General features: G+C 42.7%; 1 protein-coding gene across 1 annotated transcript in view; it reads left to right on the forward strand.

Moving 5' to 3' along the window:
- The first annotated feature begins 5,654 nt into the window (after positions 1 to 5,654).
- LOC143803906 (troponin I, slow skeletal muscle-like) overlaps positions 5,655 to 20,037 on the forward strand; it is a 137,666-nt gene continuing 123,283 nt past the window's right edge. The window contains exons 1-3 of the mRNA XM_077281665.1: positions 5,655 to 5,878; positions 5,934 to 6,234; positions 19,347 to 19,388. Of these exons, the coding sequence (XP_077137780.1) occupies positions 5,655 to 5,878; positions 5,934 to 6,234; positions 19,347 to 19,388 (567 nt within the window). The remainder of the gene's footprint in view (positions 5,879 to 5,933; positions 6,235 to 19,346; positions 19,389 to 20,037) is intronic.

Here is a 20,037-nt window from a genome sequence, read left to right on the forward strand (position 1 = left end):
ACCACATGGACCAGGGATTGTCCCGCCCTTGCCCGCCTCCCTTTAACGTGGACATAACGCTACTCAGACAACACAGGGTGAGGGTAATGTGGCAATGCTTTATTGAACCACAAAACAGGAAGATAACATGTAGAACAGTCCGAGCAAAATATCCCCAGGGATGGTGCACATTACAGAGTCTCACCCTTCCGCTGACTCACAGGGATAATGGCAGCTGTTACTTCAGAGCTCCCAGGGTTGCCTACCCCAAATAGGGCATGCATAGAGAGGAGGTAACAACGAGCCTGGGAAGATGACAGTCCATTGAGGTACAAGCCCAGTTAAACTGAGGGTCCCAACCTGGTTTCTCCAAACGTATTCATGGTTCAATGGAGACGATCTGTATTCTTCCAACCGGGTCCGATGTTCCCTAGATTGCCATTTTTACCCATTTCACCTTGTGAAAATGTAAAATCTGGGGCTAAAAGAACATTTTTGTGGTTAAAATGTAATTATTTTTTATTCACTCCCCAATGGTATAACATTTTGTGACACACCAGTGGTGTCGATATGATCACTGCACCTCTAGATAAATTCATTGAGAGGTGTATTTGTAAAATGGGGTCACATATGGGGAGTTCTGCTGTCCTGGTACCTCACGGGCTCTTCTAGTGGGTCATGTCACCCGTAATATAAACCAAAAGAAGAATGGACACAAAAGCTAAGAATAACAATTTTATTGAAAACCATTAAAAAAGTACATAAATACACAAATGAATATTTGAATAAAAACGATGCAATGGATAAACGAAAGGCAACACTAGTGCCACGTACGTGCGTATTAGGCTAAAGAGCAAAAAGAGTTGGTATATACTCAGTTGGTATATACTAGCGCCCCCCGAGGAAGCGGCATTTGCGAAACGCGCGTCGGGGCTCCTCCTTCCACGTACGGCCGCAGGGTGGGATTCTGTGTATGTATCCATCATTTAGTAAGTATAATACGGCTTTACCCATGTACGCTTATGGGACTTTCCCGGTATATGTGCACCCATGTGTTGAGGGTAGTATGATTGTATAGGGTCTTATCGCCGCATTATACCTTGCATTAGGCACTTTATGTGTACTTTGATTTTTATGCATACTTAGTATCTCCCTGCACCTGCTTACTATCAGTGAGCTATTTTTTGTATTACTATATGTCTGGTTGGTTCTGTCACCACAAATATTTAATGATATTATTAGCTATTCTTTGTATTTTGTTGTACATTTTTGTGGGATGAGTATATACCAACTCTTTTTGCTCTTTAGCCTAATATGCACGTACGTGGCACTAGTGTTGCCTTTCGTTTATCCATTGCATCGTTTTTATTCAAATATTCATTTGTGTATTTATGTACTTTTTTAATGGTTTTCAATAAAATTGTTATTCTTAGCTTTTGTGTCCATTCTTCTTTTGGTTTATATGACATTTGCGATGGCAGAGCATTTACTTTGAGTGCCCTCTTTATAGGTTTACATGTCACCCGTAAACCATAACAGTAAAGTCTGCACTATAGTATGACACTCCTTTCCTTCTGAGCCTTCCACTGTGCCTGAAAAGTAGTTTCCGATTACATGTAGGGTATTTGCTCACTCAGGAGAAATTGCACAACAAACTTAGAAGTCCTTTTTTTTCCTATTAGCCCTTATAGAAATTAAAAATTTGGGGCTAAAACAACAGTTTAGTGGTAAAAATTTAATTTTTCTTTCTTCACCTCGTAATGATATAAAATTCTGTGAGAGACATGTGGTGTCAACATGCTCACTACACCCCTAGATTAATTCATTGGGGGGGGTGATGTTTGTAAAATAAGGTCACTTATGCAGGGTATATGCTGTTCTTGCACCTCATGGGCTCTGCCAATGTGACATGGCACCCTCTAACCATTTGAGCAAAAGCTGAACTAAAATATGGCACGTCTTCCCTTCTGAGCTTTGCACTGATCCTCAAAAGTAGTTTTTGACCACATATGGAGTATCAAGGTACTCAGTAGAAATTGCACAGTAAATTTTAAGGTCCATTTTTATCCTTCTTACCATTGTAAAAATGACAACTTTGATGAAAATCCAATATTTTTGCAGGAAACAAATATGTTTTCATTTTCAGAGTTCAATGTTGTAAACTTTTGTGAAGCACCTCTGGATTAAAAGTGCTAACCACAAGTCGAGATAAATTCCTTGATAGCTCTAATTACCAAAATGGGACCACTTGTTGGGGGGGTTCCTCTAATTAGGCACATCCATTGACTAATCCAGACAGTTTTGAGCTCTAAAATTCACATGGTGCTCCTTCTGTTCCGCTCCCTGTCATGCACCCAAGCAGTAATTTTCCACCACATATAGGGTAACTATGTACTCAGGAGAATTTGTACAACAAATTATTTGGCGCATTTTCTCCTGTTACCCTTGTGAAAATGCAAAATTTGTGGCTAAAGTAACAATTTTGAGGGAAAGTAAAATTTTAATTTTTTTCCTTCCACATTGCTGTAGTTCCTGTGAAGAACAAGAAATATTGTTTCAAAAATTGTGGTGATGTACAGTAGATATGTGGTAAATGTTATTTATTAACAATATTCTGTGATATAACTCTACACTGTGTTCCAAATTATTATGCACAAAGAGCTTAGGAGTGATAAGGTTTGTTTGTCATTTAATCTCATTGATGGTGATGTGTGTCAGGGCTCTTTATATCACTGAAAGCAATTGCAGATGCCTGTGCAAATTAGTTTGGCAGGTGTGTCCAAATAAAGGCAAGACTACTTAAGAAGGCTGTTCCACATTATTAAGCAGCCTACATTTTTTGCCAAAATGGGAAAGAAAAAGGATGTGTCGGCTGCTGAGAAGCAACAAATTGTGGAGTATTTAGGTCAAGGCATGACTACAATCAACAGTGCCAAGACACTTCATCGTGATCATCGCACAATCAAGAAGTATGTAGCTGATTCCCAGCACACACGTGTGCGTGCTGATAAGGAAAAATTGAGGACTCTTTCCAACAGGCAATTGCGTAAGGTTAAAAGAGCAGCTGCAAAAAATGCCTTGTCATAGCAGCAGACAAGTTTTTGAAGCTGCTGGTTCCTCCATTGTCCCCAGAACAACAAGATGCAGGGTCCTTCAGAGGTGTGTAAGCCATCCTGTCGACCACCTCTATCCACTGCACACAAGCAGAAACGGCTCCAGTGGGCCAAACGATACATGAAGACTGACTTCCAAACTGTTTTGTTCACCGATGAGTGCCGTGCAATGCTCGATGGTCCAGATGGATGGAGTGGAGGATGGCTGGTTGATGGACACCCCATGAAAACACGGCTAAGGCGCCAACAAGGAGGAGGTGGAGTAATGTTTTGGGCTGGAATCATGGGGAGAGAGATTGTCAACCCCTTTATGATCCCTGAAGGGGTAAAGATGAACTCCATAATCTATGTGGAGTTTCTAAAACAACACTTCCTGCCATGGTTCAAGAGGAAAAACCGTGCTTTCCGCAGCAAGATCATTTTCATGCATGATGGACCGTCTCATGCTGCAAAAAACACATCTACATCTCTGGCTGCTATGGGCATAAAAGAGGACAAACTTATGGTGTGGCCACCATCTTCCACTGACCTCAACCCCATTGAGAACCTCTGGAGCATCATCAAAAGGAGTGTCTATGATGTCGGGAGGCAGTTCACATCTAAGCAACAGCTCTGGGAGGGTATTCTGTCCACATGCAAAACAATTGAAGCAGAAACCATCCAAAAACTGACAAATTCAATGGACGAGAAAGTTCAGAAGCTTCTTTTGAACAAGGGGTCCTATGTGCAAATGTAACATCACCTAGAATAAAGTTTTCACTTGAAAAATATTTGATTTCATTTTGTAACAAGCTGATAATGCTTATAACTTCACAATTGACCATTTTTTTGTTCAAAATAAAAAAAAAAGGTTGAAAACTCTGCTGTGCATAATAATTTGGAACATGCATTTTGAGTGTTTATTTTTTTTTAAAAGATACTGTTTTCATAGGCAGTTTGTTCCAAAACATTGCAATTATACTAGAATAGTAGATGACTGGAAAATAACAATGACTGCAATTCAGATAGGTTATTTATAGTGTTGAGCATCCCGATACCGCAAGTATCGGGTATCGGCCGATATTTGCTGTATCGGAATTCCGATACCGAGATCCGATACTTTTGTGATATCGGGAATCGGTATCGGGATCGATATTAATGTGTAAAATAAAGAATAAAAATAAAAAATATTGATATACTCACCTCTCCGACGCAGCCTGGACCTTACCGATGTAACCGGCAGCTTCCGTTCCTAAGAATGAGCGCTTGAAAGACCTTAGATGACATCGCGGCCTGTGATTGGTCGCGTGAGCGGTCACATGACCGCCACGCGTCCAATCACAGGCCGCGACGTCATCTAAGGTCTTTCAAGCGCTTGAAAGACCTTAGATGACGTCGCGGCTTGTGATTGGTCGCGTGGCGGTCACGTGACCGCTCACGCGACCAATCACAGGCCGCGACGTCATCTAAGGTCTTTCAAGCGCTCATTCTTAGGAACGGAAGCTGCCGGTTACATCGGTAAGATCCAGGCTGCGTCGGAGAGGTGAGTATATCAATATTTTTTATTTTTATTCTTTATTTTACACATTAATATGGATCCCAGGGCCTGAAGGAGAGTTTCCTCTCCTTCAGACCCTGGGAACCATACAGGATACCTTCCGATACTTGGTGTCCCATTGACTTGTATTGGTATTGGGTATCGGTATCGGCGATATCCGATACTTTTCAGGTATCGGCCGATACTATCCGATACCGATACTTTCAAGTATCGGACGGTATCGCTCAACACTAGTTATTTAGAGAAAATATGAGGAAATATTATTTGAATAATAATTTGGAACACAGTGTAGTTTAAGGGCATAAAATTTAAATCTTTGAAAATTACAACATTTTCACTTTCCCCCATAATGGCACCACGGAGAGAGGGATATGCCCCTCAGGGACAGGAAAAACCTACAGATAAAAAGGCGGTACCTCTCTCCCGCATCAGTTTGGTTTCCTCTCCCTGATGAGGAACCTACAGCAACATACCTGTAAGATCGTCGTGGGATGCCGGGGGCCATCTGGCCGATTCAGGCAGCCGGGGTCCCTGCCTCAGTTGGGGTGGTTTTGATTCTTCCCTGAAGCACCATTACCAATGTCAGCAGGCCTTGTGGGTGTGCGGGGAGAGGCAGTGAAGAAAGATCCAGTCTGCCTCTCCCTAAAGTATCATTATGTCCGGCGAATAAGGACAGACCATCCACAGCTCTGGGGGAACATCGAGGTGGCGGCGGCCACCTGAGGAGAAGTGCAATTAATATTTAAGAACAGGTAATGGTGGTTACCTCATGGTGCTCCCGACGGTCCCTCCAGGAAGCCAGATGCCGGAAGTGTGCTATGTGCACGCGTGCGCCGGCCGCAGTGCATTACTGGAGAATCGGTAGTACGCATGCATGGGGGCATTTCCGAGGTCAGCGCGGTGCATCACTGGGTAATCAGTATCCTGAACGCCGCCTGCATGGAGGACCCGGAAGAAGCTTTAAAAAGGGCGCCAGCATGAAACCCAGTGCTCAAAAATCACTATGAGTGATCAGGAGCAACCGAATGAGCATATCGTACAGGAGCAGTCCCCTCCAAAGAAACACTGGCATCAGCAGCAGCATCAACACCTGCAGCGACGACAGCAGCAGGGAGATGCTGCTTCTCTGCATCGCAGCGGGGGCAGTCATTCAGGATCCCAGCGCAGCAGAGGTTCTGGTGGATCCGAAAGGACAAAGTGATGGGAACAACCCTCAGGCCAGAGCCGGTACCTCCCTTACAGCAGGAGGGTAAGTGACCTTCGTGAAAGTCCATTTTTAGTTAGGATTTGTTGTGGCTTCTTAGGGAAATGGATGTAGCGATTGTGAAAGCCTCCCAAAAATGTGCCCTTCCTTTTGAGGACATGGGAACACTAAAAGACCCCATGGATAAAAAAGCTGAAATATTTTTAAAGGGCTTATGGGAGGCAGCTGGGGGGGGATTAAATCCAGCCATAGCCCCCACGTGCACTGCCAGAGCCTTAATGGTGTGGTTGGACCACTTAGAATCGCAGCTAAAAGATAAATCTCCGAGAGAGACAATTTTGGATTCCTTTTCGATAATGAAAGGAACAGCAGCGTTTCTAGCAGATGCCTCCGTAGACTCGGTAAGATTAGCAGCAAGGTCCGCTTCCTTCTCAAACGTGGCAAGGCGGGCTTTGTGGCTTAAATGCTGGCCAGGAGACCTGCAAACAAATTGTGCTCCATCCCCTACGAAGGTGACTTCTTATTTGGGCCAACGTTAGATGATATTCTTAACTAAGCAGGAGATAGGAAAAAAGCTTTCCCAGGTTTTCCAAGCCAGTCCTATAGACGGCCTTTTCGAGTCAGGAGATTCATGTGGAGAAAGCCCCAAAAGGTCAGAAGGATGGGTGGGAGGATAAAAGAACTAGAGGAAAGGGGTTCATGTTCAACAAATCTGATAACAAAAAACAACCCCAATGAAGGAGTTCCCCAGGTGGGAGGAAGATTGGTCTACTTTCTCCCAGCCTGGGAAAAAATATCCAGGAGCGCATGGATTTTAGACATAATAAACACAGGCCTAAAGCTAAAATTCCATACCATCCCATTCCTTTGTGATAACTCCTCAAAGAAATGTAGAGGCCGAGCAATTAGACCTCCAGAAGGAGATTCTAAGCCTGATAGAAAAAAATGTCCTGCACGAAGTCCCCGACCAGGAAAAAGGCAAGGGATTCTACTCCCCTCTGTTTCTTCGGACAAAACCAGACGGAACATACAGGACAATTATAAATTTAAAGACACTAAACAAATGTCTGGTAACTCAACATTTCAAAATGGAGACAATAAAGACATGTGTAAGAATGCTTTTTCCGTCTTGTTTCATGACTGTGATAGACTTGAAAGACGCATATTACCATGTGCCCATCCACTCGGATCATCAGAAATTCCTCAGAGTGGCAGTAACAATTCAAGGGGGGCTAAGACACTATCAGTTCAGGGCTCTCCCCTTCGACCTAGCCATAGTCCCAAGGGTGTTTACCAAAATAATGGCGGAGGTTATGGCCCACATAAGAGAACAAGACATCCTGATAGTTCCATACCTGGATGACCTCCTGGTAATAGGCGAATCCTCTCATCATTGCAAACAGCTGGACAAGGTGATGAGATCTCTGACAAACCTAGGATGGCTGTTAAACTTGGCCAAGTCCCGAATTATACCAACTCAAGTACAGGAGTACCTGGGAATAACGATAGACTCGAACAGACAGGAATGCCATCTCCCTCGGGGAAAAAGTGCTGAATATGATACAGCTCATATCACAGTGGAGAAGCTCCCCTGTCACCACTTTGCGCAAAGCAATGTCTATACTAGGGTCAATGACAGCCTGCATTCCGGCAGTCCTGTGGACCCAGAGCCATACCAGAGAGCTACAATGGGAAATACTAGAAGCAGGGACACTCTTAGACGGAGATTTAGAAAAGCAGTTAAACATCTCATCAAAAACGGTACGCTCCATAGCATTTTGGGTAGATCCAGACAACTTAGCCAGGGGTGTCCCTTGGGTATTGCCAATATCCAAAACACTAACCACGGACATGAGCCCCTGGGGTGGGGGGCGCATCTAGAAGATCAGATTGCTCAAGGTCCCTGGTCTGAAGAACAAATACTCGTTTCTTCAAACATGAAGCATTTATTGGTGGTAAAATATGCTATCATCCACTTTCTAAACTCCCTTCATTCCCATCATGTGAGGGTGTTCTCAGACAACAGGGTGGTGGTGGCATATTTGAACCACCAGGGGGGCACCAGGTCTCGAGCATTGATCGAGGTAACAAAATCCATCCTTCTGTTAGCAGAGACCAAGCTGGGTTCATTATCAGCTCTCCACATAAAAGGCGCGGAAAATCGGACAGCAGATTTTTTAAGTCGAACACAACTGAGACAGGGGGAGTGGGAGAGGAATCAGGAGGTATTCAATCAGATAGTAGAGCTTTGGGGTCGTCCATAAATAGATCTATTCGCAAAGAATCTAAACCAAAATACACAGACCTTCTGTTCAATTGATACCTGGGGAGCCCAGTGACCCTGGACACCTTTTCAATTCCCTGGAATTTCCATCTAGCCTCCGCCTTCCCTTCAATAGCCCTAATTCCCTTAGTATTGAGGAAGATTCGGGAGGACAAAGCAAGAGTGATTGTAATAGCCCCCTTTTGGCCAAAGAGAGCATGGTTTTCGTGGCTGAGGATGATATCCATATCAGACCCTTGGGTTCTCCCAGACATTCTGAACCTATTGTCTTAGGGGCCGGTAGTTCATCCGCAAATAGAAAACTTGCAAATGATGGCCTGGAATTTGAAAGGGAACTTCTGATTAAGAGGGGGTTCTCTTCAAACCTAGTCTCCACTCTTCTACTAAGTAGGAAACCTGTAACTACCAGAGCATATGGGAAGGTTTGGAGGAGATTTATCTCAGTCTCGGGTGCCAGCCTAGCCGGGGAGGTTCCAATTAAAAAAATCCTAGAGTTCCTTCAGCATGGGCTGGAACAGGGCTTAGCCAAAAGCACACTAAGGGTCCCTTTCCACTTGCGAGATAAAAAACGGTCCGTAATCTGGACCGAAAAAACGGATGGAACGTATGCGATTTTCATGCGAGTGTCATGCGAGTACAATGCGATTTTTAATCGCATCATCCGTTTTTTATAATCGCATCATCCGTATGACATCCGTATTACTGTCCGATTTGTACGCACCGGTGTCCTTTGAAAAGCCGGCAATTCAGCGCAGTGTACAGTAAAATCACACTGACAGGTTAGAATAGACTAGATATATACACATAGAATAGGTATATATACATATATATATGTCAGTGAGACACCTATATATGTATATTTATATTTAATGCAGCGCAAGATAGCATAAAAGCCGCTAATTCAATTGCCGGCTTCTCATTTCTCCTTCCCAAACCCGACAGGATATGAGACATGGTTTACATACAGTAAACCATCTCATATCCCCCTTTTTTTTGCATATTCCACACTACTAATGTTAGTAGTGTGTATGTGCAAAATTTCAGCGCTGTAGCTATTAAATTTAAGGGTTAACTCGCGGAAAAAATTGGCGTGGGCTCCCGCGCAATTTTCTCCACCAGAGCGGTAAAGCCAGTGACTGAGGGCAGATATTAATAGCCAGGAGAGGGTCCATGGTTATTGGCCCCCCCTGGCTACAAACATCTGCCCCCAGCCACCCCAGAAAAGGCACATCTGGAAGATGCGCCAATTCTGGCACTTGGCCACTCTCTTCCCACTCCCTGTAGCTGTGGAATATGGGGTAATGAAGGGTTAATGCCACCTTGCTATTGTAAGGTGACATTAAGCCAGATTAATAATGGAGAGGCGTCAATTATGACACCTATCCATTATTAATCCAATTGTAGGAAAGGGTTAAAAAACACACACACACATGATTACAAAGTAGTTTAATGAAATAAAGACAGCGGTTGTTGTAATAATTTATTGCTCTCTCAATCCATCAGGAACACCCTCGCTTGGCAACATAATAAACGCACAAGATACATACCCTCAGATGTCAGATCACGTCCCACGATGTAATCCATCTGAAGGGGTTAACTAATATTACAGGCAGGAGCCCTGCTAATGCAGCGGTGTGCTCGTGCCTGTAATTCCCCGGCGAATGAATGAAATGTAGGTCATTGACCTACATTTCCTTCAGTCGCGGTGATGCGCCCCCTGGTGGATGTCCTCATATGACCTGGAGCGTGGGAAAAAGTTCCCAGGCTGCAGTTCATGAGAACATCCACCAGGGGCGCCTCACCGCGACTCAATGTAAGTACAGATCATGCTTTCCTTTCAGCACCCGGGGATTACAGGCACGAGCGAGTGGTTTATTGCAGCTCGTGCCTGTAATATTAGTTAACCCCTTCAGATGGATTACCTCGTTGGACGTGATCTGACATCAGAAGGTATGTATCTTGTGCGGTTATTATTTTGCCAAGCGAGGGTGTTGCTGATGGATTGAGAGAGCAATAAATTATTACAACAACCGCTGTGTTTATTTCATTAAAATACTTTTAAATCGTGTGTGTGTGTTTTTTAACCCTTTCAAACAATTGGATTAATAATGGATAGGTGTCATAATTGACGCCTCTCCATTATTAATCTGGCTTAATGTCACCTTACAATAGCAAGGTGACATTAACCCTTCATTACCCCATAGCCCACCGCTACAGGGAGTGGGAAGAGAGTGGCCAAGTGCCAGAATAGGCGCATCTTCCAGATGTGCCTTTTCTGGGGTGGCTGGGGGCAGATGTTTTTAGCCACGGGGGGGCCAATAACCATGGACCCTCTCCAGGCTATTAATATCTGCCCTCAGTCACTGGCTTTACCGCTCTGGCGGAGAAAATTGCGCGGGAGCCCATGCCAATTTTTTCCGCCATTTAACCCTTTATTTCAGCAGCTACAGCGCTGAAATTTTGCACATACACACTACTAACATTAGTAGTGTGGAATATGCAAAAAAAAAAGGGATATGAGATGGTTTACTGTATGTAAACCATGTCTCATATCCTGTCGGGTATGGGAAGGAGAAATGAAAAGCCGGCAATTGAATTAGCGGCTTTAATGCTATCTAGCGCTGCATTAAATATAAATATACATATATAGGTGTCTCACTGACATATATATATGTATATAGACACATTCTATGTGTATATATCTAGTCTATTCTAACTTGTCAGTGTGATTTTACTGTACACCGCGCTGAATTACCGGCTTTTCAAAGGACACCGGTGCGTAAAAATCGGACAGAACTCGCATGGTGCGAGTGCTGTGCGATTTTTTTCTCGCACCCATTGACTTGCATTGGCGAGTCTCGTCCGAGAATCGCAGCAATACGCAGCATGCTGCGATTTTTTTCTCAGCCGATCCAGATTTTTCTCAGTCCGATTTCGGCTGAGAAAAAAATCGCAAATCAAAAGACACCTATTAACTAACATTGGTCCGAGTGCAATCCGATTTTTTATCGGATTGCACGCGTCCGTTTTCCTCGCAAGTGGAAAGGGACCCTAAAACTTCAAGTTGCAGCGAGAGGGGCCCTTTACAACTGCGACCTAGCTGGGAATCGCTGGGTAGCAATATTTATTAAGGCCTAGACTAGATCTACACCCATTTTCCACCACACTACTTCTCCCTGGGATTTGAACTTAGTACTCTTCGCTTTAACCAAAGCTCCCTTTGAACCTCTGTCACAAGCCTAGCTGAAAATCATATCCCTCAAAAACGCTCTACTGGTAGCTCTAACATCAGCATGCAGAATATAGTGATATACAGGCTTTGTCAGAGTACCCGCCTCTAATTCAGATACTGGACGATAGAGTTGTCCTTAAGACCGACCCAACCTATCTTCCGAAAGTTGCATCACAGTTCCACAGGTCACAAGAAATCTCCCTGCCCTCCTTCTGCCCCAATCCCAGAAATAAAAAAGAGGAAGTTCTACACAGGTTAGACAATAAAAGATGCCTGGTCCAGTATCTGATAGCCACGAGGGAGTGTAGGAAGGATAGGTCTCTTTTTGTATGCTTCCAGGGTTCAAAGAAAGGACAGAAAGCATCGAAGACCACGCTGGCAAGATGGAAAAGAGACGCTATCATCCTTTCATATTCCTCGTGTAAGGCAACCGTTCCGGAAGGGGTCAGAGCCCATGCGACCAGAGCGGTGGCGACTTCCTGGGCAGAGAAAGCCGGAGCCTCGATAGAGCAGATATGTAGAGCAGCTACTTGGTCTTCTCCCTCTACATTCTTTAATCATTACTTGCTAGACCTGGCCTCTTCTTCAGATCTTCCATTTGGGAGAAGGTTTCTGAAGGTAGTGGTCCCCCCCTAATGTACAATCTATGTAATTCTCTGTACGTGGTGCCGTCATGGGGGAAAGAGAAATCTTATTCGTAGTTACTTACCGATAAAGGTATTTCTCTGATTCCATGATGGCACCCGTACATTCCCTCTCTTCACGTGTGGGTATGCACACTGAAACTATTTACTTAATTGAACATTTAGCCACGCGGTGCCTCTATAAAGTTTACTTTATTGATAAATAATTTGGTTAATAATTTTTTTGCAGGCTGTAGTTCTGTTAATGCTCTGTAAACCAACTGATGAGGGAGAGAGGTACCGTCTTTTTATCTGTAGGTTTTCATGTCCCTGAGGGGTGGATCCCTCTCTCCGTGGTGCCGTCATGGGATCAGAGAAATACCGTTATCGGTAAGTAACTACGATTTTCCACATTTTTCACCAAATTTCCAATATTTTTACAAATGAGTGATAACGAACAAGTGTTATCACTATCATTAAGTACAATATGTCACAAAATTATCTTCGAATCACTGGGATTCGTTTAAGTGTTCCAAAGTTATTGCCTCATAAATTGACACTGGTCAGAATTGAAAAAAAAAATGGCCTGGCTAGGAAGGTGAACTGATAGTTTGCAAAGGCATGTCTCTGTCTGTATTTCTATGAATAAAACTCTTATTTAAAGCTAAATAAATTTATATTTATTTTTTTTCCATCATCTGCATATCATTAACATGTTTAGCGGACCTTGTGATTTCAATAACTTCACGATTCTTCCTTCTTTGTGTTGCAATTTCAGAGTGGAAGAGGGTACATGTCTAAATAATTTCACATAATTAACATACTTTTCTTTTTCTTTCTTTATGCACGCACCATAAAACAACATTAGAGAGGTAAGCATGTATATCTTAAATTGATATGTGTTAATTTTTGGAGGCATTTGAACACTGGACTGGTATACATTGCTAAATGAATCAGGTTGATAGATAGATACGTAAATAGATAGATAATAGATAGTTCACCCCATATCCAGCAGGTAATGGCTGTATTTTAGGCCCCTTTCACACGTCAGTGTCTTCAGTACATGCTTACACACACAGACCCATTCAAAGCTATGACAGTGACAGTGTGTTTCTACAGACTGTGTGACCGTGTGCAAAACACGTAGACCTTTCTTTTTTTTGCCGGCAGCACAGTCTGCAATACATCCAACACACTTGCACATTGATAACACACGGATGACACCCATGTGTCATCAGTGTGGCATGAAACAGCGTCTACAAAAAGATTTACAGTTAAAGCTGTTCCTGGTGCTGTATGCTGAATCCAGCTCTCATCATCACCTGGTCTCCCTGAGACCAGACGATGCTGATTACAGTTATAGTCAGCACACTCTGCCTTGGAATATCGGTAAATCCAACTCTCATAATTGCCACCTGGTCTCCATGCGATCAGTCAGACCAGCCAATGCTAATGAGATATGATGTCATCACCCACCGTCTGTGTATCACCTGGATTAACTAAATAAAAAATGGTATGGGGTCCCCCTTATTTTTCCTAACCAGCTAAGGGAAAGCACACAGCTGGGGGTTGATGTTAATATTCTAGGAATGGGCCAATAGCCAAAAATGTTTCCAGTCTATTAAAAACCTCTCACAGCTGTTTGCTTAACCTTTACAAGTTAGTAAAAAGTGAAGACCGAAAAAATAAATGGCATTGGGTTTCCCTCTATTTTTACTAACCAACAAAGGCTAATAAGACAGGTGTGAGCTTATATTACTAGGTTGGCAAGAGCTCCCAGATGTCTGCTTTCCTTCAGCTGGTTTGGAAAACTAAGAGGGACCCCTTTCAGTTTTTTTATTATTTATTTATTTAATACACAGATAGTGGGGGCTAATTCCAATGCTCAATAGTATCACACTGATCACAGGGAGATTTTGTGCTACTCCCAAGTGGCGTGTTCTGAGTACAACTGTCATGAGTCTTAAGAAAAATATGAAAAAAATGTACAAAAAAATGTATAAAAGCACAAATGACCCATTTTCTCCCCATTGAAAATAAAGATAAAAAATAAAATGAATACAGTGGGGAAAAGGTATTTAGTCAGCCACCAATTGTGCAATTTCTCCCACTTAAAAAGATGAGAGAGGCCTGTAATTGACATCATAGGTAGACCACAACTATGAGAGTCAAAATGAGAAAACAAATCAAGGAAAATCACCTTGTCTAATTTGGCAAGATTTATTTTTCAAATTATGGTGGAAAATAAGTATTTGGTCACCTAAAAACATGCAAGATTTCTGTCTCTCACAGACCTGTAACTTCTTCTTCAAGAGGCTCCTGTGTCCTCCACTCATTACCTGTAGTAATGGCACCTGTTTGAACGTGTTATTAGTATAAAAGACACCTGTCTACAACCTCAAACAGTCACACTCCAAACTGCACTATGGTGAATTCTTAAGAGCTGTTGAAGGACACCAGAAACAAAATTGCAGCCCTGCACCAAGCTGGGAAGACTGAATCTACAATAGGCAAGCAGCTTGGTGTGATGAAATCAACTGTGGGAGCAATAATAAGAAAATGGAAGACATACAAGACCACTGATAATCTCCCTCGATCTGGGGCTCCACGCAAGATCTCACCCCATGGGGTCAAAATGATCACAAGAATGGTGAGCAAAAATCACAGTACCACATGGGGGGGACCTAGTGAATGACTTGCATGGAGCTGGGACCACCGTAACTCAGATCCTGCAGTGCCAGAAGTGTCCCCCTGCTTAAGCCAGTACATGACCGGGCCCATCTGAAGTTTGCTAGAGTATTTGGATTATCTAGAAGTGTATTGGGGGAATGCCATATGGTCTGATGAAACCTAAGTAGAACTGTTTGGTAGAAACAAAACTCGTCTTGTTTGGAGGAGACAGAATGCTGAACTGCATCCAAAGAACACCATACCTACTGTGAAGCATGGGGGTGGCAACATCATGCTTTGGGGCTGTTTCTCTGAAAAGGGACCAGGATGACTGATCCATGTACATGAAAGAATGAATGGGGCCATGTACAAACCTCCTTCTATCAGCAAGGGCATTGAAGATGAAACGTGGATGGGTCTTTCAGGATGATAATGATCCCAAAAACACAGCCAGGGCGACAAAGGAGTGCTTTCGTAAGAAGCATATGAAGGTCCTGGAGTGTCCTAGCCAGTCTCCAGATCACAACCCCATAAAAAACCTTTGAAGGGAGTTGAAAGTCTGTGTTGCTCAGTGACAGGCCCAAAACATGACTGCTCTAGAGCAGATCTGCATGGGAAAATATGCCAACATACCACCAACAGTGTGCCAACTTTAAGACTTACAGAAAACATTTGACATCTGTCATTGGCAACAAAGGATATATAACAAAATATTGAGATGAGCTTTTGTTAATGACCAAATACTTATTTTACACTATAATTTTAAAAAAATCTTTTGCAAAATCAGACAAGGTGATTTTCTGGATTTGTTTTCTCAATTTTGACTCCTATGATGTCAATTGCAGGCCTCTCTCATCTTTTTAAGTGGGAGAACTTCTGCAATTGGTGGCTGACTAAATACTTTTTTTCCCCACTGTACACATAGGTAGTATCACCGCATCCAGAATGAGGAGAATAATTTTTAAAACACAATGTATGCTGCCAAAACATTTCCCAAGAATCGATGTCCAATTTTCCAGTACATTATGTGGTAAAATAAATGATGTCATTCAAAAGTATAATGTGTCCCTCTAAAAATCAAGCTTATATACAGTGGGGCAAAAAAGTATTTAGTCAGTCAGCAATAGTGCAAGTTCCACCACTTAAAAAGATGAGAGGCGTCTGTAATTTACATCATAGGTAGACCTCAACTATGGGAGACAAACTGAGAAAAAAAAATCCAGAAAATCACATTGTCTGTTTTTTTATCATTTTATTTGCATATTATGGTGGAAAATAAGTATTTGGTCAGAAACAAAATTTCAAGATTTCTGGCTCTCACAGACCTGTAACTTCTTCTTTAAGAGTCTCCTCTTTCCTCCACTCATTACCTGTAGTAATGGCACCTGTTTAAACTTGTTATCAGTATAAAAAGACACCTGTGCACGCCCTCAAACAGTCTGACTCCAAACTCCACTATGGTGAAGACCAAAGAGCTGTCAAAGGACACCAGAAACAAAATTGTAGCCCTGCACCAGGCTGGGAAGACTGAATCTGCAATAGCCAACCAGCTTGGAGTGAAGAAATCAACAGTGGGAGCAATAATTAGAAAATGGAAGACATACAAGACCACTGATAATCTCCCTCGATCTGGGGCTCCACGCAAAATCCCACCCCGTGGGGTCAGAATGATCACAAGAACGGTGAGCAAAAATCCCAGAACCACGCGGGGGGACCTAGTGAATGAACTGCAGAGAGCTGGGACCAATGTAACAAGGCCTACCATAAGTAACACACTACGCCACCATGGACTCAGATCCTGCAGTGCCAGACGTGTCCCACTGCTTAAGCCAGTACATGTCTGGGCCCGTCTGAAGTTTGCTAGAGAGCATTTGGATGATCCAGAGGAGTTTTGGGAGAATGTCCTATGGTCTGATGAAACCAAACTGGAACTGTTTGGTAGAAACACAACTTGTCGTGTTTGGAGGAAAAAGAATACTGAGTTGCATCCATCAAACACCATACCTACTGTAAAGCATGGTGGTGGAAACATCATGCTTTGGGGCTGTTTCTCTGCAAAGGGGCCAGGACGACTGATCCGGGTACATGAAAGAATGAATGGGGCCATGTATCGTGAGATTTTGAGTGCAAACCTCCTTCCATCAGCAAGGGCATTGAAGATGAAACGTGGCTGGGTCTTTCAACATGACAATGATCCAAAGCACACCGCCAGGGCAACGAAGGAGTGGCTTCGTAAGAAGCATTTCAAGGTCCTGGAGTGGCCTAGCCAGTCTCCAGATCTCAACCCTATAGAAAACCTTTGGAGGGAGTTGAAAGTCCGTTTTGCCAAGCGAAAAGCCAAAAACATCACTGCTCTAGAGGAGATCTGCATGGAGGAATGGGCCAACATACCAACATCAGTGTGTGGCAACCTTGTGAAGACTTACAGAAAACGTTTGACCTCTGTCATTGCCAACAAAGGATATATTACAAAGTATTGAGATGAAATTTTGTTTCTGACCAAATACTTATTTTCCACCATAATATGCAAATAAAATGATAAAAAAACAGACAATGTGATTTTCTGGATTTTTTTTTCTCAGTTTGTCTCCCATAGCTGTGGTCTACCTATGATGTAAATTACAGACGCCTCTCATCTTTTTAAGTGGTGGAACTTGCACTATTGCTGACTGACTAAATACTTTTTTGCCTCACTGTACATTTATGTGAACAGAAGAATAAATATGTTATGGCTGTTGCAAGAAGGGGAGGAAAACAAAAATGATTACAAAAAATTGAAATTGGCCATGTCTGGAAGGGGTTAAATAAGTCAAAACCAGGGGTATGTGAAAAATGGTGGTGCATGTTTTTGATACTTTTCTACTGAGGCCACATTCACATATTCAAAATTTGATCTGCATTTTACGTTAGTGTTCATAACTAGTGATGAGCGAATATACTCATTACTTGAGATTTCTCGATCATGCTCGAGGGTCCTCAGAGTATTTTTTAGTGCTCGGAGATTTAGTTTTTCTTGCCCCAGCTGAATGATTTACATCTGTTAGCCAGCATAAGTACATGTGGGGGTTGCCTGGTTGCTAGGGAATCCCCACATGTACTTATGCTGGTAACAGATGTAAATCATTCAGCTGCGGCAAGGAAAACTAATTCTTAGAGCACTAAAAAATACTCTGAGGACAGCCGAGCTTGCTCGAGAAATCTCGAGTAACGAGCATATTCGCTCATCACTATTCGTAACCAAAACCAGGATTGGAACAATCAGGCAATGTGCCCACATTGCAGAAATGCTGCGAAAATGTCCACCACATTTCCGCAACTCCCGGCCGCGGGTAAAACGCATGCGGAATTCGCATGCGTTTTCCCGCAAAACAGCATCACTTGGAAAAGTGATTGACATGCCTATGAAGCATCAATAGTAAAAAGATAGAATATTACAAATAATAAAAAAAAAAAATATATGGTTATTCTCACCTTACGACAGCCCCGATCTCCTCAGCGGCGCTCCCGGTACGTTCCGTTCCCAGGGATGCTTTGCGCAAAGTACCTTTGTGGTGTCACGCTCACGTGACCATGACGTCATCTCTGGTGACTCGCGCAATGGATCCATGGGAACGGAAGCTGCTGCGTGCACCGCTGAGAGCGGGAGGACTTCGGGGGCCATCAGAAGGTAAGCATATCCCTGTTTTTTACTTCAATTATTTTTTTTTACATGAATATGGATCCGAGGGCCTGGAGGAGAGTCTCCTCTCCTCCAGACCCTGAGTACCATCCGCACATGTAGCGCTCACTTTTCGCATGGTGGGCATAGCCACATGCGTAAAGTGAAGGTTTCAATGCAATCCTATGGAGGCAGAATCGCCGCAATTCCACAGAAATAATGAACATGCTGCGGATTTTACCGCTATGCGATTCCGCAGCGGGAAAATCGGCAGCATGGACACAGAAACTGCGGAATCCCATAGGATTGCATGGGAATGCGGTTTTTTTTAAGCTTTTTAAGTGTTTCCACTGCAGCAAAAAATGCAGCAGAAACGCATAAAAAATGCAACGTGGGCACATGGCCTCAGAGGAAAAGTTTAATAGAAACATGTGCACTACTTCTGCATTTTTCATCCATTCGTAATTTTGGTTGATAAACACTGATGTGAAATACTGACCAAATACTGAACTTGTGAGGGTGCTTGATTGTTCCAGTTCTGCTTTGACTTAATACTGAACAAATACTAAACGTGTGAACGTGGCCTTATTCCGGTACTTGTGTCTTTCACATAACAACACTGACTCAGAGTATAATAGTGGATATCACTGTAGGGATCAGTCGCAGAATAAAGCAGCTATTTCTGGCAATGACATAGACAATGAAAGAAATGGAGGTCGAGCATGTGCATTGTCACTTCATTCAAGATGGGGCACTCCATATAAGGTGTGATGTTCGGATTTTAAAGCCATGATCTCAACATAGATGTAGTCCCAGCAGTTGGGCCGAGCAATTAATAAGTAATCCCCTGATGTTACTTAAAATTAAAGCAGCGTTGTCTTCATATTTACTACAGCCCTTGCACAATATCAAATTAGCAAGGCTTTATGTTTGCTCATCATCAAATTCTGGTAAGCTAGAACTTAAACACAATGCATGTCATGTTTTCTACAATAAGAAATAATTTACATGTATCTAATCATTTTTATGCTCTTTTTATCTCCTAGAAGAAATCAAAGATTTCAGCCTCACGCAAACTTCTTTTAAAGGTAATTTCATTTTTAATCCTGAATAAAACGTATTAAGAAAAAACATATTTTTTTTTATCAGGACTTCATTGCAGCTGCTTCTGAGTTGACATGTTTGATGAGGGGAGAGGGTGTGGAGAGGTTAGATGAGTGGTGCGCTATATTTTTGTCCCTTAATTTTGTGTGGTGATTCCGGCAGCTGATGAGGGTGCAGAAACCATCCACAATGTCATGACACAAGGTCTTCTGTGATTGGCTGTCGAAGTCACATATTAATGGCAATATAAAAAACGGACATCTTGCTTTGCTGGATCCTTTTTCTCAGTGTCACAGTGCAGAGAGAGCTCCTGATAGTGCTGCAAGAGAACTTGTCAGTTAGATAGGATTCTGTTTTGTGTGAAATCGATCTTCCAGAATGTAACTAGATAGTGCAAAAACTGTGTGGCAGTTTCCGAAGGCTCTATGTGCTAATCCAAATTGTTTGTGATAAAACTGTGTTTCAGTGACAAATCAGAAGACCAGATTTCCACTTAAAAATCACTAGGCCTAATATTGTAGTACACCAAGGAGGCCCAATTAGCAAACTCAAATCATTTGTGATAAAACTGTGTTTCAGTAAAAAATCAGAAGGCCAGATTACTGAAGAGGTTACCTGAGTTCAGGCTCTCAC

The sequence above is a fragment of the Ranitomeya variabilis genome, chromosome 2 (genome assembly GCF_051348905.1).
Source record: "Ranitomeya variabilis isolate aRanVar5 chromosome 2, aRanVar5.hap1, whole genome shotgun sequence".
Lineage (NCBI taxonomy): Eukaryota > Metazoa > Chordata > Amphibia > Anura > Dendrobatidae > Ranitomeya > Ranitomeya variabilis.